General features: G+C 39.1%; 2 protein-coding genes and 1 long non-coding RNA gene across 5 annotated transcripts in view; all 3 read right to left on the bottom strand.

The window, feature by feature from the left end:
• zzz3 (zinc finger, ZZ-type containing 3) overlaps positions 1-15,279 on the bottom strand; it is a 71,896-nt gene that overhangs the window by 44,713 nt on the left and 11,904 nt on the right. The window lies entirely within an intron of this gene.
• On the bottom strand, positions 349-3,103 carry LOC147308066 (uncharacterized). The gene is made up of 3 exons (XR_015126198.1): positions 2,569-3,103; positions 2,349-2,452; positions 349-2,246 (listed from the first exon to the last, which is right to left on the bottom strand). It is a non-coding gene; the product is annotated as an uncharacterized LOC147308066 (long non-coding RNA).
• Positions 3,177-14,195, bottom strand: LOC147308067 (uncharacterized). Its single transcript, XM_086271246.1, has 3 exons — positions 13,535-14,195; positions 12,771-12,798; positions 3,177-12,342 (listed from the first exon to the last, which is right to left on the bottom strand). Exon 3 carries the CDS (start codon positions 11,533-11,535, stop codon positions 3,967-3,969), a length of 7,569 nt encoding a protein of 2,522 aa, XP_086127372.1. The 5' UTR covers positions 11,536-12,342; positions 12,771-12,798; positions 13,535-14,195; the 3' UTR covers positions 3,177-3,966.

The following is a 15,279-nucleotide window of genomic DNA, read 5'->3' on the forward strand; positions in this document are numbered from 1 at the left end:
AACATTCCGTCCCATACACACCCATTATAAACTCTGAAACGGGTGAAAAAACATCATGAAAGTTAAACTGGAACTGAAGAAAAAGTATAATAGATATTGAAAAGATAAATACAAGTTGAATAGTTGAATGTCTTGTCTTCGTTTTAAAGTTTGAATGGTGGCTCTATGTCAATGTATGTGGAAGTAGTAAGAGTTTAAAAATGAGTAAGTTGAATGAGGATTTGAAGGGTCTCCCCATTGAAATACATTATAAATTTTTGTTGAATAAAGTTGAATAAAATTAAAAATATAAATGTTAAAAATATGAAAAATAGAAGCAGTGTTGTCCAAAAGAATAGGAATCTAACGGTGTTTGAATGGTTTTTCTAAGTTGAACGGTTTTGAAGGAGTAGGCTTTGAAAAAACGTACGGAAAAATAAAATATAATAATAATAATAACTAGAAAGTGCATTTTCTGAAGAAACTGCAGTGTGAATGCTTGAATCTGAATGTATGCACTGAAATGAATTAATTGCTGAATGTTAAGTTAAAAATTCCGAATGAGCTGGAAAATACAGAAATTTTCACCTGAAAACAAAAGTGCAGAACTTTTGAAAGCTGATGTTCACACAGAAGAAGTTGGAAAAAAGCTAAACATGTTTAAAATGTAAATAATAAAAAGATGAGTAATGACAAAAGAAAATTTAGAGTTGAACAAAAATTCTGGAGAAAATACAAACTTTAATATACAGCATAATGTTTTTCAGACATATACACATGTGTATATCATGTTTAATAGTATTACATACATCAATTTATTTTGTATGTCATAGAAAATAACATAAAAATCTTAAGTCATATTTTACAGCTTCTTTCTGAAAAGGACTAGTAGAATAAATAAAAATAACTAAATTAAATAACTAAATAAAAAATAATAAGCAAGATATGAAATACATGAAAATTCAACTTTTAAAACCACAATCCTGAACCTTTAAATTGTGTTGGTTTCTTAGAACATGGCTGAACAGCTGTTTCTATCGTCCTACTTAATCTGTCTACACATCTTTTTATTACTCATTCTTCTTTATGTTTTAATGTAAACAGAGTCCACACAGTGGTAAAAGAGAACTGTATAGAGATTTTTGAGTAAAGTCAAATGAAAGCGTAAGGTGGTGACACAGTTTAACACATGCAAATAATCAAATAAACACATTAGTCCTTTTTGTGAACATGGATAAATAAGTATCAATACAGCATTGTTCAGCCATGCCACTAAATGCTTTTTTACACATTGTTTTAACCTGGGCTCAGACACAAAGTCCCAAAATTAGTTAGTCCCTGACTTTGAGTTGTGATTATGACTAATTATTATACACAAGGCTTTATCTATCTGAACTCTAAGGACACAAATATGAAAAAAAAAAACCTATACTTACCAGCTGATACCCCACACTACACACTAGGTGTGCCATGTGACCTGAAACTTTGGTACAAAATCATCATAATCATTCTGTTAACACTGTTTTTTAACGCTGTTTGTGTTGCTGTTCAGCAGTTTAAAATGTTTTAGATTGGATTACATGGAATGAATTTGAATTTTCTTGGGGGGTTTTGTGTGTGTTTTGTTCTTAGCAGATTTTTTCTTCCATACTGTTGAATTCCAGTTACCACATTTCTGGTCATATGACATCCCGAGTGCCCACTTAAAAAAAATCCCCACAGTTAATTCAACATTAGAACAAAATAAAAATATCCATCCATCCATCCATTCGCTTCCGCTTATCCTTTCCAGGGTCGCGGGGGGCGCTGGAGCCTATCCCAGCTGTCATAGGGCGAAAGGCAGGGTACACCCTGGACAGGTCGCCAGTCTGTCACAGGGCCAACACACAGGGACAGACAACCATTCACACTCACATTCACTCGCACATTCACACCTAGTGACAATTTGGATTAATCAATTAACCTATCCCCACAAATAAAAAAATAAAAATATGTTAAAGAAAAAAAGGTTTGCTCTGTGATGAAATACTAAATAAGCATACATTGTACAGAGCACTAACAATGACAACAATCCTTTAGCCTGTTGATCAGAGAGAGGCAGTCATTATGTCCATTTAAAACCTGTAATCACAGAGCACAACGTTTCTGTGAAACTATGAAGTCCCATATGATCCTCATCATGTCCAGTGACTTCAGAGTGGATCCTCCCTGTCATCCGGCCAGTGTTTGATGTGTGGCAAGCAGCACAGAAGCAGGATAGCTGAGGACTTTAAAAGAAGAGCAGAAAACAGGAATATGTAGTTGTAAATGTAAATATCAGTGATACTTGTCTTGTCAAAGGGAATAAAATAATGAAAATGTTAACTTACACACTCATTTAGGGAGGATCTTGACACTGCACAGAGGAGGCACAGTCAGTCTGACAATGATGGTGATCTCCAGGGATGTTTTCCTGCAGCAACATTCCTGCCAACTGGCCGTATGATCCAGAGTAGTTGGTTTGTAATAAACAGAAAGGTGTATATATTAGGTAGTGTGCACTCAGAGCTGGTCCTAAGAAACAAACACATCCTGTAATAAACTGAATACCTGTAGTAGTGCTGCTGCAAATATGAAGCCCTTCTATCATGAGTGGTTTCAAAGAAGGTGTTTTGGAGGCTCAGTCACAGAAACTGTGCAGTCTGTTCAGTCCTGAGTGTCTCGGCTCTGAAGGGGATGGATCACAGAGGGAAACACCTGAGTACAGACATTACAATACACTCTAACACTCCTAAGGTCAAGTGAAAACACAATTTAAACACTTCACAAAGAATGAATACATGTTTTCATGGAAATAATGTCATTAACCCTTTTTGTTGTTAGTAAATCTCACCGACTGCTTGTGGGACAAGCTAGAAGGAAGACTTATCACAGAATCTCTCCTGTGCTCCAGATGTGAAGTCTCACGCTCTGATCGTATGGCGATGAAGATGGTGATGATGAAGTTTCTCTGATCTGTGGCATTACAGTTTCTGGCTGCTATGTGCTTCACATTGTTGGATTTTACATGTGAAGCTTGGAGAAGACACAGGAGGACTGTGTCTCTCTTAAAAAGAATAAAAAGAAAAACAAAGGAAACCTAACAGGAAAGGAAACCCCCCCCCCTCGACTCCCACCGTACCCCCCCCCCCCCCCCCCCCTCCCACTCAACTCCCCAACCTCACACCATCAAATGTCTATACAAATGTAGGGTATCAGCTGGTAACAGAAAGCAAGTGTAACATATGCACTACATATGTAACACTGCTGAAACATTTCTGGCCAGAAATGTGCAGTTATCAACCCAGACCCACCCTGATGATTGCACTGGCCAGAAACATGATAAAAGCTCATAAAAATTTATGTTTCATAGAAAAATTTGTCCAAAAATATAATTGTGTACTTTTGAAAAAGTTTAAAGTTTATAACAAACCAAAATAATAATATTTTTGTAAATATTATTTCAAAATAGAGGCACACATAAAGTGGCTTAACTGTCATTATTGCTGTAATTAGGTTTGTTTGTTTGTTTGTTTGTTTGTTTTTTTAAAAAGCAACCTTTAGTCATTATTGTTCTCTCAGAAACAATGAAGAAGCTGTTGAACATTTATGTGTTGTGTAGGCAATCCTCTGGTCCACCCTCCCTCCCTCCCAGCCACAGTGAGACTGGGGCAGCCTGGCAGGATGTTGAAGCCTGGCTGCAGAGAGGATATGCCTACACTGTTCGTTTCAAACTGCTATATTTGATTTTTCTGACATTTATAGGTTACTGTTAGTGAATTTTAGATTTTCTGTAATAAATAAAATTGTCATCTTTTACTGATATCATTACTTAATTCATGTAATTGTATTTTATGTAAACAATTCAAACATTATACTGCAATGCAGGGCGTCAACTTTTAAATATCGCTCTACTTTCTTAAGTCATTCAAAAATATAGATATTACTTACTGTATTCAAAGATCTAGATCATGAATCATCACAGGACAATACACAGTATACTGGGTCATGGTAACTATGGTATGTCTTCATGACTCCAGAATGGAGACATCGATCTGACTGAGAAATGAAAATTAGGTCAAGCAGTGTGTTCTTCTCTGTGGTAGGGGCAGTGATGACCTGTGCGTATCCCCTAGACTCAAACAGCTCCAGGATTAGTTTGTTTGCACTGGATAAAACATTCTCATTAAAATCACCACAAACTATGATGGGATGACAGTCCATGATCTCCAATGAGTCTAATAGGCTTACCAGGTTTTTCAGGAATGGCCTCAGAGTGTAGTCTGGAGGTCTGTATACAACTGCAATCAGAGCACTGACTGGTGCTTCAACCTTTAAAGCCAGAAATTCAAGGTCAGTTACATTATGGATGTACTGTTTTTCATGCACTTGAATGTCACTTTTCACATAAACAGCAACTCCACCACCACTTCTGTTTGCCATCTGGGGAAAGTTTGTGTAGGACAGGTGTCTGTTGCGTTTGAACAAATTGTAATTTTCCAAGTGGAGACTCTCTGCGACAAAAGAGCCCCGCAGGTGTGTTTCTGTTAGGCACAAAACATCTGCTAGACACAATTCATGGTGACTTTTGATGTCATTAATGTGAGCTGGCAGTCCCTCTGTATTATGATGAACAATGGTGAAAACCTCTGACCTGCTCAGTGTTTGCCTCACGTGTAGAAGAGGCATCATGTCATCAAGGTTGGCTTGTCTCATGTTCTCAAGCGCTGCAGTGATTTCTGGGTTGGTGAATATTTTTTTCTCCTCCATATCAAGAAGATACAGTCCACTGAGAGACGTCACTCTACTGACAGCTACGTAGGCCATGCCGGGCTCAAAAATGCTCTTAAGAGAGACAACAGCTGATGTAGTTGTCATACCCTGTACCTTATGTATTGTACATGCAAAGGCCAGCTTCACTGGGAACTGTCTTCGTACCACTCCTTTCTGCTTCAGATTCTCCTCTGCTCTCTCAATGTACACCATATCGTCTGCTGGTGTGCGGTTATTCTTTCCAGATGTCTCATTATCCATTTTAAGTCCAAGCTTGATGATGTGTTGGTCATTTTCAGAGTAAACTACTCTAAGTAGTATTCCAAAAGCTCCATTAACCAAACCATTTTGTATGTCAATGTTTCTGGTGAGCATGACACGAGCTCCTTCTGCAACTTTCAGTGTGTCTGGTAACTCGTTTTTACCTCCTTTCAATGGTCTGTCTTGAAGTGCCATTCTGCCAGTTCTAGGATCTTTTCTATAATCATCTGCATGGATGTCAATGATATGAGTGTGGAGCAGAGCCAGTGTTGAAGAGTTGTGTGCATCCACTTCTTTATTAGTTGCAAAAATGTGCAATGCATCAGTCGGACAATGGGCTGGTTCAGTTATGGCCTGTAACAACAAATTTCTATCTGCTTCGCAAAGCTCATCCAACTTTCCTTTTACACGAATTCTGTTCAGCATCTCAGCAAAGACAACATCATCTTTCTGACGCATAATCTCAGTCAGAGTGATCATCTGAAAATGCTCCCGCCACAGGTCGATCTCAGACGGGTCGTGCACACAGAGAGGTTTAGACTGTCGCACTGGGGGTAGCTGATAGAAGTCTCCGACAGCAATGACTGACATGCCTCCAAAGGGTCTCCGAGTCCCTTTGATCTGTTTGAGTCTTGCATCTACATATGCAAACAGATGTCTTGACACCATAGACACTTCGTCAATGACGATTATTTCAGCATTCAAAAGTTCTGATCTGACTTCATCCAGCTGATTGCCAAGTCCCTGAATGGGAGGTTTTAAGCTTCTAGGCAGCTTGAGAAGAGAATGCAGTGTTGTTCCAGAAATGTTAAAAGCTGCAGTCCCAGTGAAAGCAGTTAACAGGACGGTGGGTTTTGATATGTCAACGTCGTCTGCATATCTGGGCACTTTGCTCAGTATCTTAGATGCTTCTGAGTAGATGCATTTGATAAGATGTGATTTTCCTGTTCCAGCACCACCATTAATATAAAAGAAAAACTGCTCTGGATTTAGAGCACAGACTCTTTTAATGCACCAGTCTCTAACTGCATAAAATATGCAGGCTTGCTTCTTGTTCAGATTCTGAAACATCTGACGTAACAATGTGGGATCAATAGCAGGGGGTTCCCTGATGGCTCTGACTTCTGTTGAAGCATCAGCCTGACGGCTGTAGTCGGGCACATCTTCCTGTTCATTTTCATTGTCTCGCTCTCTTTCTTGTTCGACAAGTGGCAACCTTACGAGATCTGATTCAGGTGCCAGATTACACCATTCGTCAGTCACACCTCTGTTCTGCTCATATTCCTCAACAGCGCTCTCGATCTCCTCACTGTTTTTCTCATATTTTTCTCTGTTTCTTTTGACAATGTGTTGCACGTACTCAAGATGGTCAGTACCTGGTAGCTGTACACAGCCAGCACCATAGAAAGCCTGATAGGTTGGCAACGATGGTGTTTTCAGTTCGTGGTCTGAACGATGAGGAAGGTACAGTTTAAGCAGTCTTCCGTAATATTGCTCTGGATGTTTTTCTTGTGAGCAGCGGTGAAATCTGATGATAGCAGGCTTATTGTTTTTGCGCCTTTGCACAAACCCCATCTCATTGAGAAGGGGCAAAACATCTTTACCTTTTTTCTGTTGGCCATAGACAATCCTGCAAGTAGCAGCAAAGTCTGCCATGCACATCTCCTCATACTCTGGTGTTTCAGGTCTGGCTTTGTATTTGTCATTCAAAGATGTCATCCAAACATTGGAAGACTCAGGTGTTGTGTTGTCCAGAACTGACAGGGGACGACTCATTTTCACAGGATTATCATCAGTTGGAATGAATATTACAGCACGTGAGCATTGCTTCATGTGAAGACCACATGCACGAGCAACACACTCCTGTGCACTGATCTCTCGCTTCTTTGAATATGCCTGCATGACGGCTCTCATTTCATCGCACTCATTTACACTGTCCTTATGGGAGTTCTCAATGACAGTTTTCAGGTACTCAGATAGCCCGCCCTCTTTTTTTGATATATATTTCATTAAATAATTTGCAGCACCAAAAGCATCTAAAACAAAGCTTATGTCGATATTACTGTTCCAGGCTTCAAGCAGATGTGGATTATAGCCGTTTATCCAAGAGTCTTTTGGATCACGCTTTAGTATGATCGTACTCCTCATGTTCATTTTATTCAGGTATCTCTCATATTCTGCATGTGTCAACTTGCATCTTTCCAAGAGCTGCTCTAAACTCATGGAAGCAGTTTCAGGTTCATTCAGCAGCTGGTTCAGTGGTCTGAGCTTGTTCTTTGCCGTTTCTACTTCCAGTGCATCATCCTCACTGGGTCTTGTGATCATTGTCTCATTGCAGGGTGGTTTGGGAAAACCAAAACGGCACCCGGAGCTTAAACTCCTAAAGCACGTCTTTGTGTGGTTCTTACTGTGTTTTTGCACTTCTGTTACTTTTTTGTACAGTTCAGGTTGTTTATGTGGATCAGGCAGCTGAGCTGTGATGTATTTGTTTATAAAATCAAGAACAGTTTGCTCATCATCCTCCTCAAACACAGGAGCACCTTCTACCCACAGGAGGCAGTGTATGTGTGGGCTTCCTCTGTGCTGAAACTCAACTCTGTAAAAGTAGTCAATGACTTTGCCAAGTGGCTCTGCAGGAGATAAGAGTAAATCTCTGAATAATGCTTCAACTCTCTTGTCAAACATGCGCATTGTTGTGACAGGATTGCTTCTCAGGATGTCACACTTTGCTGACCAGTCGAGTCCTTCAAAATTCACTTGTTCACCTTGCTGCCTTGTTATTGCCTCGATCACTTCAGGCCAGCGCATTTCAGCAGCTGAAAATGTGCAAAAGAACGTGGGAGTTCCCAACTGTCTGATCATGGCAAAAAGATCTCTTGTTGTTTTCTCCCAATAGGCTGGGGTTCCTCTCAGAGGCTGCATGAATCTCACTGCATCTTTATTTCGCACCAGTTTCTCCACCTCATGTTTATCTTGTAACATGCCTGAGGTTATTTTTCTACCATCTCTGGTCAGAGGCTTTGCCTTCCTTAACTGTACTGTCATGCTGGATGTAGCCAAGTGTATTTCAGTCACAAACTGTGCAAAGAATAAATAGTTTGTGTCTTTGGCAAAACGATCATCAATGCAGAAAAGTCTTGATTTGAAATACCCACTGGGGGATACTTTGATCAGCCTTCTTTCATCAAGTGTGTTTTGGCCTGTAGGAAACTGCACAGGGAAGGCCATGGCCTCCAGTTTAGGTGTTTTGAAAAAACTTATTGGATTGTTTCTCTCTGCAGGAGCAACAGAGTAGATTCCTTCACTGAAACATAATATCTCCTCAGCCACATCAGGGGGCTGCAAACAGGACTCGAGTGCAAAACCACCATTAGTCAGTCCATCTGCTTGCTCTGAATCATCTCTCATCTGTTCATGCGATTGTTCACCATCACAGGGTAACATGTCAATGTCCTGTTCATTTATATTTTGTGCTTCACTCAGTGCATTTTTCTCACAGCTGTCAATTTCCATTAAATCAGCCTCATCATAATCGTCCTCATTCATGTTTTCATCATCATCATCCTCATCATCTTCATCAGGAAGAGTTGGATCACACAGCTCAGCATCATCTCTGATGCTCACATCCTTATACTGTGGATGAATCTGCTTGAGTTTATGCAGTGCTTGCACAAGTTTAGACCAGCTTACAGTCTGAAACAGCTGATGACCTTTGTAAGACAAGCGTCTCTTCAATTTTACTCTGATCACCTGAGAATTAATTCTCAGTCGAGGTAGTGTTTCAACAGTTTCCTGTACCTCTGATGGGACACAGACCACATTTCCTCTAATTGCTCTTTGTCTGCCTTTGGGAAGAGGAATGATCTTGGCAAATGGTATGCACTTGGCTATGAGATGTCTCTCCAGTATGTTGAGATCAGAAAGTTCAGCTGGAATATCAGCAAGATCCAACTTATTGGCAACAGCAAGTGCTGGCATGGATCCATTTTTAAGATGATCGTGGCAGGTGTGACATATCCACTCTCTCTTTCTCTCATCAGGCACTTTGCACTGCTCATTTCTGCAGTTTTCATCACAAACATGAACAAACTTTCCTGTCAAACATGTTGCAACTACATGTGGGTTTTTGACATACTTTGACCTTGTGCAGGGTCGCACTTGGTTTGGAAATGAAGCCTTGAAGCATACAGTACATGGGTATGATGGTCCAGCTTTGATTTGTGATTTGAACACAGATATGGCCTCGTTGATCACACTGTTGTCACTCTCTTGGGTTTGTCTGTTCACCCATCTGTATTTCCTTTTTATTTTCATTGCACATCTCATGTTGTGCATAATCCTGAATGCAAGATTACTTTGATACCTGTCTCGCATTAGTTGTTTCATTAGTTGTCTGTGTCTTACTCTGAATGCATTGTCACGTGCATAACGCTGAGTCACTCGAGATCTCTGTCTCTCTCTGAATTCAGGGTTTTCTTGATACCTTTTAGTTATATAGTTTTTTTGTTTTTGTCTAAAGTCAGCATTGTCACAGTAGCGTCTTTTAATATATTGTTGTTGTTTCTTTCTGAATTCATCGTTCTCACAGTAGCGTCTTTTAATATATTGTTGTTGTTTCTTTCTGAATTCATCGTTCTCACAGTAGCGTCTTTTAATATATTGTTGTTGTTTCTTTCTGAATTCATCGTTCTCACAGTAGCGTCTTTTAATATATTGTTGTTGTTTCTTTCTGAATTCATCGTTCTCACAGTAGCGTCTTTTAATATATTGTTGTTGTTTCTTTCTGAATTCATCGTTCTCACAGTAGCGTCTTTTAATATATTGTTGTTGTTTCTTTCTAACTGTAGCATTCTCAGAAAAACGTTTTTTAACATATTGTTTTTGTTTCTTTCTGAATTCATCATTTTCACAGTAACGTCTTTTCATATACTGTTGTTGTTTTTGTTTAACTTCAGGATTGTTTTTATATGTCTCGCTTGCGCAAGATTTTTTCTTTTCTTTGTACTCTTTGTTTGAAGCATACTTTTGTTGTTCTCTCCTTTTTTGGTTTTCTTTTCTCTGATTTCTGGGTTTCTCTGATGCCATTAATCTTCTTTTCATTTTGTGCCTTTGTTGTTTATTAACTTTTTTCAGTTTTTGTAAAACTATATCAGAAAGGTCACAGGCAGCAACATTTGTTATGGCAGCATTTGATTGACATGAAAAAGCATCACTTGATGGAAGGAAACTTAATTCACTGCATAGTTCTTCAGTTGGTATATTAGGAGGTTCATTCTGATCTTCATATGATGTGAACTGAGTCACGTGAACTTCTTTTTGTTTCACCGGTGGCGTACAAATGGACATTTGACAAAAGATGTTCTCAGTCAGATCAGTCGTTGTGTTTCTCCTTGGAGTAGAGGAGTTTGCTTCATCAACAGTTGTATCAGAGTGAGTAGATGCCACAGCAGTGGCAGCTGTTGGTCTGCAGACTGTGTCTGTGATAGTATCACTCAGGTTGACTGTGCTCATACTGTAGAACTGCACAGGCTTCAGTTCATAGTTACAAGAGGGTGATATCTCCATCATTTCATAAGAATCTTGGATCCTCTTAATCATGTCACTGAGGAGTGTGAATTTCAGCATCACAGCTGTACCACGATTACGTGACTGTAGTAATAGAGGAAGACCACTGGGTGTTCTGGAGTGTGGATCAAAGAAACCATATTTGCCTGATGTGGATCTGAACACTGCGATACACAATCCACTCATAATCAATAAGGCATACTGCACATCTGACAACAGGCAGCTCAGTCCTGCTTCTAAGCTGAGAAAGGTATCTACTGCTTCCTCTGGAGGTTCTTCAAATGTCCCATACCGGGAAGGCTGTGTCATGTCGACATCATACATAGACCAGCGAGCATCAACTTTGTCTGGCAGCTCATCGGTTGCCAAATGAATATTTTTAGGAAATCTTTTCTTGGCCTCTTTGTACATCACATCACCTTTATCCAAGACCAGATTAAGGTCAGCTGTAGTCATGTTTTCATTCTCATGAAGGAAAGCAAGAAATGTGAGTGAGTTACATGTGCACTGCTTGTTTCTGGAGTCTCCATATTTAGGATGAGCCTGGCTGCGAGATGCACAGACATGTATAACAGAGGGCTGGTTTTCAAGGTTCACTCTTTCTGCATGAGATGGTCCTGCCACATCACTGTGACAGCCTCTTTTCAAAAAGTCAGCATAACCCACCTGTGGGGCACTTGACACCTCATGTTGTTCATTAACTTTATGCTGCAGTCCACTCTTTACAGCATCAGCATAAGATACCTGTTGTACATGTGCAGGAACATGTTGACCTGCCTGTTTGACACTGTCAGAATTGGTCTTTGTAGACACACTGTCTTCTGCAGAGCTCTGAGGAAAATCAAACTCAGCTTGTTCACATGTTGGTACTTTGTGAAACTCATGAAACTTTTTCCAGCGTTGTTTTGCAGCTTGTGACTTTTTCTGCTTCCTTGGCATTTTCACACACCTGCAAGTGTTTCTTAGTCTTTAGAAAATATGTTCACAAGATAAGAGTGGCACACACCAGGAGATGTTGTCTTTGTTTTTATATTTCAGTTTTTATTTGTCTTAAACAGTTGTCTTTCGTTTGACAGTTTGTTCTTCAGTTGAGAGAATATTATGCACTCTCTTTATTGGCTTGGCATTTTTCAGCAGCAAGCCAAGAGTGAAAAACAGGTAGAGAGAAAATTTAGAAGAGAGAACAGGCAGAGCAGGAGAGACACGGCTGGGAAATCACAATCAAACCGTGAATTAGTTTTCTTTGTTCAGTTTGTTCTCAGGTAGAGGCAATATATGCACTCTTTATTGCTTTAATGGCTTGGCGTTTTTCAGCAGCAAGCCAAGAGTGAAAAACAGGTAGAGAGAAAATTTAGCAGTGAGAACAGACAGAGCAGGAGAGACACGGCTTTAAATCAAACCGCAGATTTTTCTTTGTTTGTTCAGTTTGTTCATAGGTTGAGGCAAAATATGCACTCTTTATTGCTTTGTTGGCTTGGCGTTTTTCAGCAGCAAGCCAAGAGTGAAAAACAGGTAGAGAGAAAATTTAGCAGAGAGAACAGACAGAGCAGGAGAGACACGGCTTTAAATCAAACCGCAAAAGGATTGTTGGTTTGGCAAAATTTCTCACAAACCACAGAGTGAAATACAGATGGAAAGAAGGCAGAGACAATAGGTGGAGCAGGACAGAGGATAGAGGGGTTGGGGGGTTGGGATGTGAGAGAGAAGACTGGAGATCTGGTCCTTGTTCTTCTTCTTCTACACACTCTGAACAAAAAACAAGAAAAAAAAATAATTTTATTAAAATTATATCACATGGTAATTGTATGAACTAAATGTGACTACTGCAAAGGGACAAAACAAATATTCAAGCTAAACTGTTGTCGGCTGCCATGTGCAAAAAGTTGCATAATTGGGCACTTTTTAAAAGAATAAATATTTAATTAAATTCAGCAATAATATTTTTAAATACAAATATGATTGAGTGAATCATTAATTAATCACATGTAGTGTGACTACAAAAATGTACGAAAAAAATATTTTAGCCCAATTGTTAAGCTGCACTTATGTGTATTTATTATAAAATTGTGTTTAAAAGGTCTAGCACAAAGTTTGAACCCATCACTTTACAGCTTATATTAGTCATATAATTTTTTTATTTTGGTCTACTTCTCTTACAGTATGTGCACACCTACCAGGCAAAGCACAGTGTCAGTCAGGTTCCTGAAAGAAACGAGAAATAATACGTTAGTTGTCTGTACAGTGTTATCAGACTAACAGAAATACAAAGCCCACACGACATGATACACTGAACTTCTAGTCAGCAGGGTAATTATAGAGTAATATAGCACACCAACTGATACAGCAGTCATTTTACAATTCAAACTAGTTAACTGAAGTATTGCCACTTATGTAAGGCTACTGTTAGACTGTTACTAGCCTTAGCATTGCTGCTAGCGCTAGCATTCCGGCTAGCATTAGCACTTCAGTTAGTGTTAGCATTGCAGCTAGCGTTAGCATTGCAGCTAGCGTTAGCATTGCAGCTAGCGTTAGCAATGCTGCTAGCGCTAGCAATGCTGCTAGCGCTAGCACTCTTACTGTTAAAACTGAGCCACAATGGCAATAATAAAGCTAATTTCTTACTTTTGTCTCACTGACCGGCAAGAAATATCACAGGAATATTATTTTTGTCAGTTAACAACTGCTAAGGCTAGTGTTAGCACTATAGCTAGCGTTAGCATTGTTGCTAGCATTAGCATTGAAGCTAGCGTTAGCACTGCTGCTAACAGCAAAACGTAATAAACGTATATAAATGATAGCGAAGGTTATTCTTTTTTCTTTCTTTCTTCTTTGAATTGTTTTTAACTCTGTTGGACTTGATATGTGAGTTTAAATGTCAAACATGTATTTTTTCCATCATAAAAATAAAACACTGCAGTACTGAGTGTACTATACTTACCACAGCAGAGAGCAAAGCGGAATGACGACAGTTGGTCCAGTGATAGGTTAAAAACAGATGAGGCGTTCAGGTGGTGCTTGGAAATTTGACCATCAGTTTGAACAGCAATAATGAGCATATACATGTCTGTGTGTTGGTCTCTGTGTGTGACAGACATAGAGAGATAGAGGGAAAAAATACACTATACTAGTGTAAAAATTGGTCCTTTTTGCCCAAGTATAAGCGAATGAGTGACATACAGAAAAACAGGGCAACTGGCATTAAATGAGCAAATAAAAAGTATTAAATCTTGAACTGTTTTGTGGGTTTTATTTTAAGACTACTTTGAGTATATTCGTGGGGAGATAAACTATACAGACTATAAACAGAGACATTAAATGAGATTAGGTTAGTGAAACGTTAGTTAAAAGGTGGGGAAATTAACTACAGACCGATAGATGCTGAGAGCTTTAATTATCCAGTCAGAAAGGATGATTTTGAAGTCATCAACTGACTCCAACTGCCCAGATCTGAAAAACCTTTGTGCCAATCACAATGCTCTACTTAGTTGGCATATACTAACTAGTGACAAACTATTAATCTGTGGCAAAACCCTGTCAAATCTGTCTTATTGTACTTTTGAAAAAGTTAATCTTACTACAATCTAACATTTTTAGGTTTAACCTTGGCAGAGTGAGAGAGAGCTCGTTAAGCAGGCAGGTGTGAGCCTGGTTGCTATAGTGACCGCACCCAATGGCTCCATACACACGGACACAGACATGCACCTCACTTTTGCTGCTTAAAATGAACAGAAAAGTCAGGCCGAAACAAATCGTTCCCAAATGAAAAGTACATGTCGTACTGACAAAATTCTTTCACCGTGAGCGACAGCCATGTCTAGTCTACCAAATTCTCAGTTTTCATGCCTGTGGAGTTTATTATATGGACGTGGTGACAGTGTAAAGACACCATGCTCTTCTGATTTTCAAACGAACCTTCTGAGAAAGTTTAACATTAGAGTCTATGGAAGAGTTGGAGGGAGGAGGCTGTGCATTGGTGACATTTACGAAAGAACCATAACACCTAGGACAATAGTAAACACATTGGATGAAAGAGGACAGCGATGGCTACGTTTTGAGGGTAAAATCATACCTGTAGAGCAAACGCTGCGGACACAGCAGCAGTTTTAAAAAAGATTTTAAGATTAATTTTTTTGCTCCTCTCACTCTAGCAGTTGAGCTGCCTCACTCTAGCCCCAACATTCCGTCCCATACACACCCATTATAAACTCTGAAACGGGTGAAAAAACATCATGAAACTTAAACTGGAACTGAAGAAAAAGTATAATAGATATTGAAAAGATAAATACAAGTTGAATAGTTGAATGTCTTGTCTTCGTTTTAAAGTTTGAATGGTGGCTCTATGTCAATGTATGTGGAAGTAGTAAGAGTTTAAAAATGAGTAAATTGAATGAGAATTTGAAGGGTCTCCCCATTGAAATACATGGGAAATTTTTGTTGAATAAAGTTGAATAAAATTAAAAATATAAATGTTAAAAATGAGAAAAATAGAAGCAGTCATGTCCAAAAGAATAGGAATCTAATGGTGTTTGAATGGTTTTTCTAAGTTGAACGGTTTTGAAGGAGTAGGAGTACAAAAAACGTACGGAATAGATAAAATAGAATAACTAGAAAGTGCATTTTCTGAAGAAACTGCAGTGTGAATGCTTGAATCTGAATGTATGCACTGAAATGAATTAATTGCTG

The sequence above is a fragment of the Aulonocara sp. 'chitande type north' Nkhata Bay genome, linkage group LG18 (genome assembly GCF_057382095.1).
Source record: "Aulonocara sp. 'chitande type north' Nkhata Bay isolate Kocher_YH1m ecotype deep benthic linkage group LG18, A_spYH_male_GT1.1, whole genome shotgun sequence".
NCBI lineage: Eukaryota > Metazoa > Chordata > Actinopteri > Cichliformes > Cichlidae > Aulonocara > Aulonocara sp. 'chitande type north' Nkhata Bay.

Excerpts from the sequence above, each read along its gene's own strand:
- LOC147308067 (XM_086271246.1), bottom strand. The coding sequence starts at position 11,535 with ATGCCAAGGAAGCAGAAAAAGTCACAAGCTGCAAAACAACGCTGGAAA.